The 17,960-nt window shown below is 38.0% G+C and overlaps 2 protein-coding genes across 5 annotated transcripts in view; one reads left to right on the forward strand and one right to left on the reverse strand.

Moving 5' to 3' along the window:
- Positions 1–16,613, forward strand: part of HBP1 (HMG-box transcription factor 1) — a 31,160-nt gene extending 14,547 nt beyond the window's left edge. For 2 of the 4 annotated variants that reach the window (XM_019631603.1, XM_019631604.1), the window contains exons 4-11: positions 1,086–1,224; positions 1,595–1,706; positions 1,790–1,902; positions 4,128–4,284; positions 4,958–5,102; positions 11,850–12,167; positions 14,299–14,440; positions 15,541–16,613. In XM_019631603.1, coding sequence (XP_019487148.1) covers positions 1,086–1,224; positions 1,595–1,706; positions 1,790–1,902; positions 4,128–4,284; positions 4,958–5,102; positions 11,850–12,167; positions 14,299–14,440; positions 15,541–15,558 — 1,144 coding nt within the window. In that variant the 3' untranslated portion in view covers positions 15,559–16,613. The remainder of the gene's footprint in view (positions 1–1,085; positions 1,225–1,594; positions 1,707–1,789; positions 1,903–4,127; positions 4,285–4,957; positions 5,103–11,849; positions 12,168–14,298; positions 14,441–15,540) is intronic. The other 2 variants (XM_019631605.1, XM_019631606.1) reach the window with 1 other exon arrangement.
- Positions 16,614–16,781: 168 nt separating this feature from the next.
- The window catches only part of COG5 (component of oligomeric golgi complex 5), a 191,061-nt gene continuing 189,882 nt past the window's right edge, over positions 16,782–17,960 (reverse strand). Inside the window, exon 17 of the mRNA XM_019631601.1 lies at positions 16,782–17,595. Coding sequence (XP_019487146.1) covers positions 17,481–17,595 — 115 coding nt within the window. The 3' untranslated portion in view covers positions 16,782–17,480. The remainder of the gene's footprint in view (positions 17,596–17,960) is intronic.

Raw genomic sequence — 17,960 nt, forward strand, 5'->3', positions numbered from 1 at the left:
CTCACGCTGGCTGCTGGCCGCTCACGCTGGCTGCTGGCCACACGCGGTAGCCCATGGCAACCCACTGCAGCAGGGGCTGCAGCCTACACCGTCACCAGCGACTCACGGCAGCCCAGCTCCAGGATGAGCTGTTGTTCAGCATCTTAGCTGTGGAGGGCAGTGTCACTGGCCCTCATATGTGGGATCCAAACCGGGTCCCTCCGGCGTCCCAAGCCAGTTCTTAACCAACGCGCCGCTCGGCCGGCCCTACCCTCTAGATCTTGCAGTCTTCCTCTCTGCTGTTTCCAAACTCCCATGTCAGCACACATTACTGATCACCCTTGATGGGCTCGCTTCTTACTGGTACCGCTTCTGGGAATAGCTGATCTGTTTGTGGGGAAGGCGCTTAGTATGTCCTTGGGAGCCCAAGGACTCTAAAGGGAGCACTGCCAGGTAAAGAGACTTGTGAGGGGAAAACTGTGGAAGGGGTACGTTTTCTTAAGGTGATCCTAGGCAAATTAGTCCTTATGTGTAGATACTTTTCAGAAAGTTTGTATTAGAAAGCAAGAAATAGTGTCCAGTTACAAGAAGTTGCAAATAGGCTGCTTTAATAAGAAATAATTAGTTTAAGCATTTTAGCTTAAGGTAGTTCATTGTTATCTGCCTAGTGACAGGTGGTTGGTAGATACAGAGTTAAGTGTTGGTTGTATTAAGCATAGATTCACTTGTATTAAGACAATGAGTATATCAAAGTAGAAGAAAGAAATGGATAGGGAGTCTTGCACAGGTTATTCTTCATGAATGAAAATATGCACATTTATATGTACCTGTTGATATAAAAATAAATGAATAAATGAATTTGGAATTTAAAATACATTGTCAAATCTGGAAAAAAACAGTATTTAAAATGTGTGAGGAGGGCTTGGGGAAGAAGTTGAGTTAAGGAACAGCATATGCTAAATGAAATCTCTGTCTTTACTAGTGTCTTCCATAGGTGTCTTATATGTAATAACTTTGGCATTTCAAATATAAAGTTTTTCTCATCAAAAGGAAAGATCTACTTTAAGAACCTATGCTTTATCGTTAAAACTACTTCTTTATTTTAGATCATCTCCTGTACACATCATAGCTACTAGCAAAAGCTTACATTCCTATGCACGCCCTCCTCCAGTGTCGTCCTCGTCTAAGAGCGAACCAGCCTTCCCTCATCACTGGAAGGAAGAAACACCAGTCCGACATGAAAGGGTGAGTTTAGTCATGAGATTAAACTTTGACAAAGTTTGCACAACAGTTGAAATATATTAACTTTCCCTCTCTAAGCAAGTCTTTTGAAGCACATACAGATGGAAAATAGTATGTTTCATTGTTCTGCTAGTGATCTGGATTTGATTTTATGTACAGCTCTATTAACTGTTCGGAAAGTTTGTTACAAGTGGGAACATGCATTTAACTAGAACTTTTCAAAATCTTTAGTTTTTGAAGGCATTGCATTTCCCTAAGTTTAAAATGATTAAGTTATCCCCTAATAAGGAGAGAGCCTGAAGGCCTGAGATAAAGACAGATACTAACAAGATATCTTTAAAAATAAAAAAGTGTATAATGTTTTTCTCCATAGGCAAATAGTGAGTCAGAATCTGGCATTTTCTGCATGTCCTCCCTCTCGGATGATGATGATTTGGGATGGTGCAATTCCTGGCCTTCAACTGCTTGGCACTGTTTTTTAAAAGGTAAAAACACACTTGAATTTTCACAGCTTGCTTGTGTAGCAAACTAGTCACAAATCTAATGTTTGTTTTTACTTACACTTCAGGCACACGCCTGTGCTTTCATAAGGGAAGCAATAAGGAGTGGCAGGATGCTGAAGACTTTGCCAGAGCCGAAGGCTGTGACAGTGAGGAACCCCTCCAGATGGGCACGCACAAGGTTGGTGTCAGATTCCCCAAACTGTAAAAAACCTTTCAAAGTGAAACAAGGTTTATTGTTAATCTACAGGAGTAGCCTCCATTTCCTTTCATATTTAAGTGACATCTTATATTTTAGGTAGAGGCTCTGTGACTATTTGTTGTTGCTTAGCCTGATGGAGTGGCTAAGGTTTGCCTGTATTATTATACTTTCTTAGATGTGGACAACTACACTGGCATTCAAAATGAATCAATCTGTCAGTGAACCAAAGACTTGTCTTAGGAAATCTACAAACTGGTTTATTCCCCTCAGGGTAATCGAGAGTTGCTTACATTAAGTTATTTTTTAAATAACTGCATAAAACACTGGCTTTTTCTAAGTTGATAATCAGCAAAAGCATTAGTGGGCAATAGTAGGATAAAAATGGTTGACACCTTGTGTGTGACATCTTGAATTTCTCCAGCTCCACTGTGGGAGAGCGATAGGGTATGTGCAGTGTGCTTGTTTAAAATTCCTGTTTGATCTTGCTGTCCCTACTGAGTTTTTTGAAAAAATTAGTCCCTACATGGCTGCCTTCAGTTTCTCCCTCTTGCTGTTCATTATAATGAAGTTTGCCTTAGCCTGAGTGGCCGGTGCCACTCTACTAAAGTTGTCTTAGAGGTTACTAGCTTTATTCTGATTTCTAGAAAGACTGCTGCTTGTTCCGTTTGACATCTCTGCAGTATCTGGCACAGTGACTTATTTCCTGACATTGTCTTCTCTTGATCTGTGAAGCAGGCAGGGCCTTGATTCTCTTTTTAACGTCTCAGTCTTGTCCACCCTGAATGGTGAATGGGAGACAAGGTTCTGCTCCTCTGCACTCTTAGCCACTTCCTGTCTGTGATCATGTCGGCACCCCCCCCCATGGGGCCTGAGGAAAGCACCCTGGACTTGGGGCCAGGAAACATGGGTGCTTTTATGGTTTTCCTGCAACTATTTGTGTGACTGACCTTGGGCAGCTTGTTAATCCCACTAGGCACTGGCTTCCTGATCTGTAAGATGGGATTGGAGTCTTTTTAAGGGCTTGTAGGTCTAAGAAGTAGGACAGTCTGTAATTCAGTTATTTACAAATAGACGTCCATAGCCTTCACTTGCATGTTTCCAAGTGCGTATTAGACACCTGTGTATGAATATCAACCAGTTGTTCAAACTCAGCTTATTAGTGTAACCAGCATTGGATTCACCTTTTTCTTCCTCTTTTTGGCCTACTTTCCTCCTCTTTTTTTAAAGGTGGTGTTATCCTCGATTGCCAGGTTCAAGACCATGAAGCAGACTATCCCTTCATATTTAGTTATGACTATCCCTTCATATTTAGTTATCAGTTCTGTTTCCTTAAAAGATTTTTACAGTCATTCTTCTCTCTCATTCTTTACTTTGTTCATGCACTAGTGTAATTGGATACTATAGCTGGCTGTTGGCATGTCTGTCTCCTTTGTTTATCTGTGAATTTAAGGGTAGGGATTATGTGTTGTTAATGCTTGTATTTTCAGAGCCTAGTACCTGGCATGTACTAAATATTCAATAAACACTTGCTGAATTTAAATTTAGCCTAGTTCTACCACCACTGTACTTGTCAATTCAAGACTGATAGGTTTCTCTTATATCTTTAAATAATTGAATATTAGAGGTAACTTTTTTCTGTAGTCTTTATTATCTCAAAATGAACAATCATATTAATAAAAATACTGTTATTGACTTCCCAGGACCCTCTCAAAGGAAAGTTGAAGTACTTTTGTCTTTAAGACCCTTTACTTACTAACTGGCCCCTCCTTTTCAGTCTTATTCGCCCCAACTCTGAACTCAGATTGTGTTTTTGGCAAATACTCAGCACTCCCCAAAGCAGGTGTTAGTTACAACTATTCCTGGTATAATGCCCGTTCTACCTTCCTAAATTTCATTTTTCTTTTAAATCCTAGTTCAAATGGGAATTGAAAGCCTCCCTAATGTCTCTCTCTTGGAATTGATGTCTCCCTTTATTAAACTCCGTTAGCATTATTTACACTTGAATTAAAATGCCTTTTCCAGTCTGTCTTATATTGTAGTGATTTATATATGTGCTTTTCTTCACTACTGGATGAAAGCTCCTTAAAGACAGAGACACTGTCTTGTTTGTTTTTACCTTTTCCACAAAGTCTTATGTAATAGGAATTTCACTGTGTGTTGAATTGAACATTGCCAATTCATTCACTATATGCATGTATTTTCAGGGCTATGGTTCTGATGGTCTAAAACTGTTATCACATGAAGAAAGTATATCATTTGGGGAGTCTGTACTGAAGTTGACTTTTGATCCTGGTACAGTGGAGGATGGTTTGCTAACCGTAGAGTGTAAACTGGATCACCCTTTCTATGTTAAAAATAAAGGTAGGGCTTCAATTTGAATTTTTAGTAACTTTTAAAATAAATCTTCTTAAATCTATAATTATATCTTGTGGCATAATTCTTTGATGATCAAGGGAAAAAAATTGAAGGGAAAATTTCAAACTAAATAAAACTACCATAGGAAATGCCTTATTGTCTTAATGGTATGGTAGTCAGACCAACCTCTACTTCTTATGGGTATGAAAACTTTCAGATTCGTGTAGCATACTATATAATAAGCTCTCTCAGTATATAGTTTGGAGAATGGAGTATTCTAGTAATTGCTTTTTGGTTTAGGGTTACCAATTATATTGTATACCTGAATCAATTTTCAGAGCCTTACTACAATACCACCATGTTAAACATAATTCAGAGGATCTAATGGTCTCACTCATCGTCATCTGTCACTCACTAGCTTGTAGAATGATGGAAGTGCTAACTGATAGCCTCTATTGTTGAATTAAGCTACGTTTTGGAGGGCTTTTGCATTGCTTAAAGAAAATGTTTGTACTTGGCTTGATGGCAAAGATACATGACTTGTGTTAGAAAATTTCTTGGGAATTATTTTAAATAATAACTTTATTTTGTAAGGCTCAGAAATGATATATCTGAATATAATAGTGTGCTTTCTGTCAATCCCCATCCTTTATGCAGCTATTATTTGATTTAACTGTAGGTTGGTCATCGTTTTATCCAAGCTTGACCGTGGTACAGCATGGCATTCCGTGTTGTGAGATTCACATTGGTGATGTATGTCTACCTCCTGGACACCCCGATGCCATTAATTTTGATGATTCAGGTGTTTTTGATACATTTAAAAGGTAATACTGGGTCAGTTTTTATTTCTGGGTTTTTTTTCCTGTCAAAGTTTACCCTTAATCTCCCTACTGATTGCTAAGTCAGATATCGAAGAGGCTAAACCTTTAAAGATTTGAGAATTACAAAAGAACTACTTAGAGGAAGTACATATACATGATTAACACATTGTTTGTGGGAAACGAGTAAACTCGTCATAGTGCTTTTTATACCACTTTGTAAGCGGGCATTTTCCCGCCAAATCGCGTCGTAACAAAGAGGTCTCTATACCTGAGTTAAAGCGCTATGACGAGTTTACTCGTTTTCCACAAACAATGTGATACCAAAGCGCGGGAGTTAACTCAGGTATAGAGACCTCTTTGTTACGACGCGATTTGGCGGGAAAATGCCCGCATACAAAGTGTTAAGTGAAAAAGTATTATGTAATTAAAGTAAAACCAACAGCTTATGGGGACTTTTACGTAAGAGTAGTCATATAGGAAAAAGTGAGTTCATTTAGGATTAGGTTAGGAAAAATATGTTATATAACCAGGAGTTTAATAGATCAGCTTTGATAGTTAGACCCCCCCCCAAAAAAAAAAGTTATATTTGGCCAGTTGTTTTTAACCAGTCCATAAATCTCTTAGTATTTTTGTAGTTAGCCATATCTTTTTTTCTTTAGTTAACTGTCTTTGTTTAATACGCATTTTGACCAAGGGCATTAGTTGCATGGTTTAACAAATAGTAAATATAGCAGAAACTTGACATTTGTAAAAACTTAAGAGGGAAGTGATTTCTCCTGAGATCATGTTGCTGTTAAGTGGCACGATAGGACAGAAAGACCCCATGTGTCCTGACACTCAAGAAGGTCAACTCAACTGTCTCAGTTTGCGTAGAACTTCTCTGGGTCCATCCCTGAAAGTCCAGCATCCCTGGAAACCTGTCAGTCCTGGGCAGACAGGGACAATTGGTCCCCCTACTCCCAGGAAGTACCCAGAAAAAAGTCTGTATGTAGACATCCTGGATTTTAAGACTCATTCTTTAAGATAATTGTCAAATCCACAGGTATTAGGTAGAGAATTCTCAATAGTTCCTGCTGGGGGCTAGATTTTATTTCATTCAATTAATAAAATATAAAGTTAATATATTCATATATCAAAAGAATAAGTGAAACTAATATTTTAAAAAGCACAGGCCACAAACTCCTAAATACAGAGAACATTCTGATGATTGCTAGATGGGAAGGGGGTTGGGGGAATGGGTGAAAAAGGTGACAAGATTAAGAAATACAAATTGGTTGTTACACAGTAGTCATGGGGATGTAAAGTACAGCATAGAGAATATACTTGTCTATAATATGGTAAAATAACTATGGGGTCAGCTGGGTACTGGATTTATTGGGGTGATCACTTCATAAGTTATGTAAATATTTAATCACTATGTTATACACCTGAAACTAATATTGTGTGTAATTGAAAAATTAAAAAAGAGAAAAGGGAAACAAAAAGGGTAGCGAGAGAGAGATGGTCACTCAGAAGCAGAGCAGAAGCTGGAGTCCAGACCTCCAGATTCCTAGTAAAAGGTTCCTTTTCCTTTCAGAGGAAACATTCCATTATTTGAAAAATAAATGCTTATTGTTTGCTTCCTTAAAAAAAAGCACAGGCCATATGCTTAATAACATCTGCAACATTGGAATCTAAATGCTGCTTGATTGTATTGCTCAAATACACTCTTCCTTGAAAAATTAGAAAATGAGACAAAATTTTAAGGTCTCATACTAAGTATTCTTAGGATATAGATCAGTAGTAACTTCTTTGTTTTGGTGAGAGTGTAAACAAAATTTTGGAAGATAATTTGGCCTTATAACACTGGATATCAGCAATTCCATTCCTCTGTAATGTACCCTTAGAGAAGTAAACTCTTGTGGACGTGAGCTGGGAGGTGTGTAAATAAGTTCATAGCTATGTTAAGCGGAAAGTGAATGAACTTACTTAGCTGTACATTTTAACACATGAATCAACTTTAGAAATAATGTTTAGTAAAATTTAGTCTCAGTAGTATACACTGTGATTCCATTTTTTATGGAATCATTCTTTGGAAATATATGTAATAAAATTATAAATATATTTGTATTATACAGTATTTATATAGTATATATAATACATATCATATAGTTATGCTAGAGGTCTTCAAGACCACCCCAGGTTCAGTGATTCACTAGGAAGACTCACGGATTCAGCATATATTGGGTTGTCGGAAAAGTCATGATGTATTTTTTCTGTTTTTCGTTGCAAAAATGTGTCATGAGTTTCCCGACAACCCAATAGCTACACTCACAGCTTGGATTTCTTACAGTGAAAGGATACAAAGCAAAATCAGGAAAAGGAAAGGCATGGGTGAAGTCTGGGAGAAGCTAGGCTTCCAGGAGTCCTCCCCCAGTGGAGTCACACAGGACATACTTACATCCGTCAGCAGTGAGTTATGACATGTATGAAATGTTATCTACTAAGTGTCTTATCTCGTTAGACACTCAGCAGGTTTTTTACTGGGAGCCGGTCGCACAGGCTGCCTCAGGCTGGCACGTACCAAAATTTCAAACTTCCAAAAGCAGGTATTCAGGGTAAACCATATTGTTTGTACACACAGTTTTGGGAATTGGGCCACTCTTCTCGGTTGTAGGAATGATGGGAACCTTCCCGAAATCCAAGTTTCCAGATACTAATTAAGGGCCAACCTTGTAAACCTTTGAAAGGATAGTGGTCAGGCCTGCTATACCTTCCTCTGCACAGTGAAACATGGTTACATGTTAAAAAATTGACATTACCATAATTAATGCTGCTATAGTATTTATATGTTGTATTTATGAATAATGCATTATTTTTATAATAAAATTATTGAAAAAGGGAATGATAAACCATTTAGGAGACCGGTTATCTCTGGGGGTTGGCAGATGTGGAACTTTGATGATGTTAGAAATAATTCTGTTGCTTAATTTAGGTTTTGGGTTTACTCATTTATTTGTATGCTTCCTATATATGTTATGTATATTTTTCTGTTACAAATTTTACATTTTTTATATATCAAGTATTGCATAGTGCAAAAGTTTGTTTTTTTTAAAGCAAAAGGAACATTTGGCTACCTAATTTCTGTTTTTCCAAGATGGCAAGTGCTCATTGTTTGGTCCTACTGAGTAGCAATCACTCTTAGGATGACCTTTGCATTGGTCTTATTTTATTGTGGAGTGACAGCAACATCCCTTTTTCCCCTTCCCCATAAAGGAGTGGAAATGGGCAGTTTCATCCAGGAGAAACCATGAACAAGTTGAGCAATGTGAAGTTGACTAGGTTTTCATTGTGGGTTAGATTATGGCTTGTGGGGTGGTTAAGGGAGATACTGCCTGATACAAGGCGGGCAAGAAGGGAAAGGATGGCAGAAAGAAGACATGCTTAGTTTAGGGAGGAACTAGGAACCCCAGAATAATTGCCCATGTCCCACTTGGGGGACTTGGGGCAAGCCCTTGAGTCATGCTGTACAGGGAAGACATTGAGTAGATTGTAGCTTGGTAAGGACCAGAAGTCAGCAATACAGTGATGAGCTGTCCTGTGGGAAGGACGCTTCCAAGTGGGAGCGTGATTTGAAGAAGCCCATTCAAGACATTGAGATAATGTGCCAGCTTCTGCCCTAAGTGTTTTCATACATGTATTGTTCTTTCAGCTATGCAGCATTGCATAGCATGTATTATCTTCATTTTACAGACAGAATATAGACTGAGGCCAAATGGTTTAACTGGCCCAAGGTCATATTATTTGTAAGTGGCAGAGGTGGGATTTGAACCCAATTAAAATTTTGCATCATTATGTTTGCGAAAATATTTATTTTACCCTCTCAGCCACCCATCAAACATTAGTATGTGCTCGGCATTGGGGATTTAAATCAGTTAAGACGCGGGCCTGCCTGCCTCTTCACTTCCAGCCTAGAGAATGAAATGAATTGGTAAATGTGCATAGTGTGGGGGGCGCGCTGATTGAGAGTGTAGCCTGGTAGGAACCTGAGCTCTGAGGCTGGACTGCCTGGGTTCAAATCCTGGCTCTGCAATAGATTTGCTATGGAAGCTGGGGTAAGTTGATTTAACCTTTCTATGGCTTTTTAAAAATCTGTAAAAGGAGGATAATATTGAAGGGAGGATTAAATGAGTTTATATGACATGGTCAATAGATACTCCGCTATTGTGGAGTTTTTCATTAAGAGTAATAATTAGACAATGAAGGTCGGAAATGGCATTTTAAGTTTAATGAATGGTGTGTACAGAAAGCAGAGGTGTGAGAGAAGGCCCATTTCAGGAACCACAGGTAGTGAAGAAACTGATGCTGAGGTGGTATAGCAAAAGATTAAGTTATTTTTTAGGTATTCTATGTAATATTTTAATGCTATAGTTATGGCAAAATCCAGAATTCTGTGATTGAATATTTCAAACTGCTTTAAATTGTATCCATAATGGAAATAGGTGATGGTTATATTTGTGCCACTAGATGGTAGAGTTTTCAAGTTTCAGTAGTTAGCCTACCCTATTTAAAAAATTGTAATTGAAATATATTTGACATACAACATAGTGTAAATTTAAGGTGTACAACATGTTAATTTGTACATTTATATTATATAATAAGATTGCCATTGTAGGGATTATTAGCACCTCTGTCATATTATATAATTATCATCCCTTTAGTGGTTGTAATAATTAAAGTTCTAGTCTCTCAGCAAGTTAGATGATTACATTACAGTATTGTCGTCTGTACACTGTGCACTGGATCTCTAGGGCTTACATATTACTCGTTGCATGTTTGTACCCTTAAACATCATCTGTCCCATCCCCTAACCACCCAGTAGGCAACCATTTCCATTATTATGAGTTTGGTTTTTTTAGATTCCACATATTAGTGAGATCATACGGTACTTACCTTTCTCTGACTTACATCACTTAGCATAATATCCTCGAGGTCCATCCATGTTATCTTGCCCTATTTGAAATATTTTGGTATTTTAAATTGTAATTAAATATTTGCCTCAGTAGAGATTAATACTTTTGTGTCAGATTTATTTATAATGCTTAAGTTTGCTGTTTTTCTAATTTATATTTGGGAGTAGCTTATACTAGAGTCTCTCTGACATAATACTGATTGCTATGCATTCATTAGATGATTTTGGAGTCATACTTTAAATACATTCATTTCATATAATACTCCTATAAAGCAGACATTGTGTAGTTGATAACTGGTAGAATTCATTTTTACGACATGCAGTTAATGGCATGGACCTCATTCGTTTAGCTCTCTCTAGAATAGAATAACTCATAAGCACATATGCTTTACCTTTAGGCAGACACTTCCTTCAGCTAACATGAACCTGTTTTGATGAGTTATCAGAATTTCTGTTTCAGGGAGAGAAGTAGGAGTTGGGTTTAGAATAAAAAATGAATACAAGGTTTTCTGCTAAGATAAAAAGTATAAGCAGGAGTTAACACAGTTGGAACAAAAGAGAATTCTTCTCACAGGTGTTTCTTTAGACTGTGGTCTACATTTGCTCTAATTTTCAGCTGATATTTTCAGTTAATATGATGATTACTTGTTCACCTTGAGGATAGCCAGTGTCAGTGCAGAGAAAGCACCTGGTATTGGTGAGGAAACCTGGGCTTTGGAGGTGCACAGACTGACCTGGGTTTGGATCTAGTGGCTGTGTGGCCTTGGGCGGCAGGACTTGATCTTTCTTAGCTTGTTTCTTCACATAAAAGAGATGATAATGATACCCGCTGAGCAAGCTTGTTGAGATAAGAGATGATATGAAGAGATAGTTTCTGTGCCTGTGTAAACTGAATATACCAAACAAAGTATGGCCAGTCCTGGTCAATGTGGGTTTTTACTTTCTAAGTTATTAGGCTATGTTACAACAGATGGATAGTCTTTTGGGGAGACTGATGCATACTGGGGTGCCCAAAAAATGTACACACATGACTTGTATTCATCTTTTGTTATCGGTATATATTATTACAATTTTAATAGTTTTTTCCTTTCTTAAAATGTGTATATGTTTTTTGGCACCCTTTATGTATGACTGTACCTGAATGAACAGATGGCCCAGATTACTCTGCATTTTCAAGTGCCTTTAGCTGCACTGACTGCTTTTGACCACCCTACCCAGCAGTTTATCATCTGCAGTCGTTAGTCTGCAGGCCTGGTGTATGCATGCCACTCCATTTTAATTTTCTAGTTCTAGGCTTCTGTAGGCCAAGTCAGATGATAAAATTGGTCAAAAAGTGAATCTAAAGTAAGAAGACATGGGAGGGCTGGCCGAGTGGCTCAGTTGGTTAAGAGCTCACTCAAGAGTTTGAGCTCTGAGCAACAGTGGTTCGATTCCTGGCCTGAACTGAGCTGCCAATAGGCAGGATGGCTCAGCTTAAAAAAAAAGAAGACATGGGGATGTGGGATCTGGAGAGACTAGTGAGAGTCACGTATGTGGATTACAACAGATTCCTTTCGGGGGATGCTTGAAGTCTTTTATTTTAAAACTTTTGTGTTCTCCAAAGATAGTCAGTGTATCCATAAGCTTTCAACTTACAAGTAACTGTCAGTGGTGAAGTTGTTAAAGTAGTTTTGGTAACATTATATAGGGGGAAATACATTGAAATATCCTATCATACGTTAAAGGTTTTTTAAAAATCCAGTTTTTACAAAGCAGATCATTAAATTGAATTAAAACCATGTTATACATTTTTTTTTAAGCTATGACTTCACGCCTATGGATTCTTCTGCAGTCTATGTGCTAAGTAGTATGGCTCGTCAGCGCCGTGCGTCTCTGTCATGCGGGGGACCTGGCGGTCAAGACTTTGCAAGATCTGGATTCAGTAAAAACTGTGGCTCCCCTGGACCATCACAGCTCTCGTCCAGTTCTCTGTATGCGAAAGCGGTCAAAACCCACAGCTCAGGGACTGTGAGTGCCACTTCTCCTAACAAGTGCAAAAGACCAATGAATGCCTTCATGCTTTTTGCCAAAAAATACAGAGTTGAATATACTCAGATGTATCCAGGGAAAGATAACAGGTAAAAATAGTGGTGATTCTGATTGTAATAATTAACACTTCAGAGCAGTTCACAGGAACTGGGACAATTAAACTTAATGTTCAATAGCTTTTATTATTGAATTCTATTTTCTTAGGTTGACTTTAAAAAGTTCAAGTGGAATTTTTAGGGTTATGCATAATTATAATACTTATAATTAGGTTACTAAGTGGTAAGGATCTGCCTTCTAAAATAGTATTAAATGTCATTTGCCTGTTAGAGGACACAGTTCTAACAGCTGACAGCTCCATCTTCATAGAAAAGCTTTATAGAGAAGACTAGCACTTTTTTGTGTCAGATCTCAAGGATGTACTTATTTTACAACTGTCACACTGGCATGTGCAGGCATTAGCAATTTGTAATAACTGCCAGGTTTGTCAGGACTAAACCTCAAGGTGTCCTCAGGAAAGCCCAGAAATAACAGTTAACTTCAGTCCTTCCTATTCTGTTTACTGTGTCCTTACATCTAGCATCTCTTATGGTCCTCTGCTGCTTACTCCCTCTCAAACCAAGTTCTCCATGTATAAAAATTAATCATTCTTCCTAGTTCCCTAACAGTCAAAACCACCGTTTCCTTTACCCGTGATGTTATGAGAAAAGTCAAATTGATTATCCACTGAAATAATTGTTTTGAATTCAGGTTTGAATGTCTCATGAGCTTAATTTTTATATATATGTATGTATATTGTGATATAATTGACATATAGCATGTTTCAGGTGTATAGAATAATGATTCGATATTTATATATACTGCAAAATTATCATGACAGTAAGTCTAGTTAACATCATCACCATACGAGTTATGAAGTTTTTTTCTTGTGATGAGAGCTTTTGAGATCTTAGCAACCTTCAAATATGCAATGCAGTATTGTACGTCACTCTGACGTACGTTACATCCCCATGACTGACTTCTTTTATAACGAAGTTGGTGCCTTTTGACCACCTTCACATATTTCATCCCGCCCCTCATCCTTCACATCTAGTAACCACCAGTCTGTTCTCAAGAGCTTAATTTTTGTTTGTATTTTAAAAAGAGAAGCTTATATCAAATGCATCACTGATTTTGGGGTAGTGATACATATGCGAGTATTTCTTATTGGTTTGTTTGTCTGGTAAATGTGTCAACCAGCATGTGGTACCCTTAACCCAGAGACTACAAAAGCTGATTTTTATTTTAGTAGAGGAAGATGCAGTAGTGTTGAATTGCATCAAGTCAATGGATTAAAAAATAGATTTACTACACATTTCATTTCTTTTTAAGCAGTAGAGCTTGTGGTTACTGTTCTTCAAAAGCTCAGCTGCCGCTAGTATCCCATCGCTTGTTTCTACTTCATGCGATCATTCCAGGAACTTTAGTTGTGTGTGCTTGTCATGAAATGAATAGTTAAAAACTCTTCAAAAAAGGCAAATGGTTTGTATGTACGTGTCCTAGATGAGACTGTATAGTATGTTTGGGACAGATTAACGAATATAAATGGGAAATAGCTTCATATTTCTATCATGATGTCTTTTTAACAGTTTGACTTCTTCCCCTTTGAGTTTATCCAGTTTTCTCAAGGGAGAAGTACAAATACTGCCTAAGGTTTTTTTGGTGTCTTAAGAGAGAAACAGTAAATGTGCATAGTTAATGTCACCACATTTTCACTAATGGTTGCGTGAATGAAAAAAGATTTATAATTATTTGAAAGGTTATGGGCACAGATAGAAAGTAAGACTAGCTTTTAAAAAATAAAGGTGAATGTTGCCTGCCTTAGTATGTTAAACCAGTGGATCGGGATAGAGCCAATAGTAATTTAAACCATTTCTTTGAAATAGTAACTTTTTTTCTTTAAATCTAAGCTTTGTAGAATATCCATTTTTTAGCCATTTTTGATGTCCTTTGACATTTGGAAATATTGGCACTATTCCAGGAGACTAACTGCCGAGATTGCGATGAATGGACCACATGACTTGAGATTTTACTGGAAATGATGACTATAGTCTTGACCTTTTCCCAGTTCTATGTTGGACAAGATTGTCTTTTAATTTTAATTTCTTCCTGAAGTAGCAGCACTTGATATGAGTTTTATGAAAAATTCTTGCATTCAGCATTGTGTAAATATTTATTTTGCAGAGCCATAAGTGTGATCCTTGGTGACAGGTGGAAGAAAATGAAGAATGAAGAGAGAAGGATGTATACATTAGAAGCAAAGGCTTTGGCTGAAGAACAGAAACGTTTAAATCCTGACTGTTGGAAAAGGAAAAGAACCAATTCAGTATGTTTCCACAAGTAGTTGCTTAACATTATCGTGACTTCCCTGCAGAACTGTACTGGCAAGTTTGAGCAATTGTCTAGTCTTTAAAAGCTGTATTGATAGTGTTCTCAGCTTTTTTATACTTCGGAACTTAATAGTGTTTTCACACTGTCATGTCAGGCAGGCTGCCTTTCTTTTCACCAGTCAGTGCCATTTACTCCTTTAGTATGAAAAGTAGAAGTCTCAGACATGCTTAGGAAGAAGCTGAGGTGGGAAAATAACTTTGCAATGTATATTTCTAGTTGGATTGAAAAATGGGTGTTACTAACTCAATATCACAGTAGAAATTATTTCTAATTTGGGATGGTATGTCTCAACAGCCTTTTCCTAATTGGTGAGGGGCAATACAGATATTGGAGGCATGGGGGTATGTTAACCAACCTTCTTGGGGACTTCTGACATTGTACCGAATTTCTAAATTAAAAACCTCAGGAAGGAGAAGAAATAGGCCCAGGAAGACTGGTCAAGTTTGTACCATAATGCTATCTTGGATAGACGTGATTGTTAGACGTTTTCCATCACCAGACTAGCATACTTTAAGTTGTTTTTAGATCAATTACAAGGAAAGTCACATGATAGAACAGAATGAGCTCAATTTTAAATATCTGAAGATGACGGGAAGAAGGACATTAGGGTGCAGCAGGAGGGCTGGCCAAAGGTTCTGAGATTCTGTGTATTTGTGCCTGTTTCTTGATAGTAACGTGTAGTTTACGTCCGTTTAAATTTTTCAAGAATTTCTTTTAAAGAAATAGTGGTCAGATTGCAATATAAGAGTGTGGCTTAACTGGATTTTTTTAAGTTCTTTATTACCTTAGGACCATGTAGGACTTTGCCTGGGTCCCCTTCGAATCCTACTCTTATCTCTCTTATCATCATTTTTATAAATTTTCTGGATGCTTAAGCCACCAGATATTAGCAAACTTTTTAAAATCCCCACCTTTGAGAAAGTGATTTTTAATAGTTTATAAACATATTATCCATCTTAGCTTTCATTTGTAGAATTAGTATCTGTTGATTTGTAGACATTCACTGAGTTGTTCTTTGTGTTTTTATTTCCTCAGGGCTCACAACAGCATTGAACCAGGATGCTTATGTGAAGCCTGCATTTGCATATACACTGACTGTGGGTGGAAAGACCTAGAAGATCAAGGTCTTACCATTTGTCCTGAATTCGTGTGACCATAAGATACTGATAGCCTTGAGTCTCGAAATGATTTAATAATAAGAGTGAGGATGTGCTTTCTCCATTAGAGCATTAAGTAAGCTAAAACTATCAACATTGTAAACCAAATTGCCTTATTTTTCTTCCAAACTTCATATATGTCTATCAGGTAATATAGGCTTGAAAATTGATATCCTGTGGTGCTAAAGTACAGTAGAAAGCGGAGAAGTGTATACATGTTTTAAATTGTACAAAAGGGGAATTTAAAAATATGTAACTGCTGTTCATACATTGGCTCCTTACTGCTTATTAATCTGCATTGTACACATGATGGAATGAAACAGAAGCTGGGGTTGGCCTGTCCTTGAGCAGCCGTCATAGGGCTCAGCATCTGTGCCAAACAGGAGTTCCTGGCCAGTGCCAAGGGCCACCAGGACCTTGGCAGGTGGCTGGTGTCGCGTCCGTCCCAGCAGGAGCCGCCTGCTGCAGTTACCGGAGCACGCTGAGCTGAGGCACCAGGTGGCAGCACCGCCCACCGTCCAGTGGAGACGCAGCCCAGGCCACCAGTTCATGGCATTGGGACGAAGTCGCCGTCAGGGTGCTGTTAACAGTTTGACACCGTTGTATTTTTAAACTGTGTTCGTATCTCCTCAGCCACATATCCTAAGTATCTTTTGTCATCGTATCTTTATGGTGGGGGCAGACTTTGCACTTACTGCAGTGCAACACTCGCACTTTACTTTTCCTCCAACTGTCGGAAATGAGAGCAAATACATTGGCAATACAGCTGCTTTTGCTCGGAGCTACAATCATGGCTTTTCATGTTACTTAACCACATGGTATTTCTGGTTAGGCATCACAGCTGTCAAATCGATTTCAGTTCATCACACTTCATGATGTTGCCCCTAAATTTTGCACACTATATTCTTGTATATTATTTCAAATAAAATGAAAAAAATTGTTTATCTTTGACTTCTGCTGATTGATCTTGACTGAACTTTATGCACGAGACGTCAGGATAACAGGTTCAGGAGATGGGAAATAATTAAGTTGCTGATGGGATTTTAAGCATTAAAGATGTTAACAGAACAAGGGCAATAGAAAAAGACCTAGATTGTCTATTATTTATAAGAGTCTTTGTAGAGTAAAAATTGTTTTTATTTTTAACTTGGCATCTCTGTTACAAAGTTAAACAGCCCCAACATCTGCTTTTAATAAAATGACACGCAAAGATAAAGACAGCTTTGCTCTATCTTTATTACAGCTACAGTATGACATTTAAACATTTAGCCCTACATCTTGGCTCTGGGCTATGCCCGTGGTTCCCAAACTTGGTTACATATTGCAAACACTTGGGGATGTTTTTTAAAAATCCTAATGCCTAGCTCCTACCCCCAGATGTATCAATACAGGGTACAAATTAATATCAGGGTTTTTCTAAAGCTTCCACCAGTAATTCTAATGTGCAACCAGATGTGGGAACCACTGGGCTACAAACTCACCTACTGAGGAAAAAGGCTGGTTGCGGGGTGCAGGATACTTAACTATGTGTGATGAGAAAGAAGTTTTAGCCTCAGAGAAGCCTGAAAGGAAAAGAGTTGGATGTCCTGGAGAAATCAGGACCCTGATGTTTGAAGGTGGTAATGATTTTTGACGTTTTATGCTACTTAAGGTAAAAGGGCTAAAGAGGTAAACAGAAAAAGATCACTAGGCAATACAAAAAGTCTATTACATTCTTAAAATAGTGGATAATAGCTATCTTTTAGAGTATGTGTTTAGTTTCACAGCCAACCCTGAATGGGTTAGCGCAAAATGGAGAAGAAAAAATACTTCATGTTATTACTGAAGAGCAGACATAGCTTTCTGAAGCAGTTGAACCATCACAGGATAAACTGGTGCAAATTCTTTGCCTTCTCTACTTCTTACTGACTGGACATAAGCTTCCAGGGCTCCCCTGAAAACCAAAATGAAAGGAATGTCTAAAAATTACATAAATAAAACAGCTCACAAAATACATGCTATATAGTATATTTATATATATTGTGTATATATACAGAGGGTGCCAAAAATATGTATACACATTTTAAGAAACCATTAAAATTACGCTGACGGTAACCACTTTGAGTAGCACCTCTTGTAATTGCAGAGATCAAAAGTGACTTGTAGGGCCGGCCGAGTGGCGCGATGGTTAAGAACTGGTTTGGGACGCCAGAGGACCCTGGTTCAGATCCCACATATGAGGGTTAGTGACACTGCCCTCTACAGCTAAGATGCTGAAGAACAGCTCAACCTGGAGCTGGGCTGCCATGAGTCGCCGGC

Source organism: Hipposideros armiger, unplaced genomic scaffold (assembly GCF_001890085.2).
Source record: "Hipposideros armiger isolate ML-2016 unplaced genomic scaffold, ASM189008v1 scaffold_1017, whole genome shotgun sequence".
Classification (NCBI taxonomy): domain Eukaryota; kingdom Metazoa; phylum Chordata; class Mammalia; order Chiroptera; family Hipposideridae; genus Hipposideros; species Hipposideros armiger.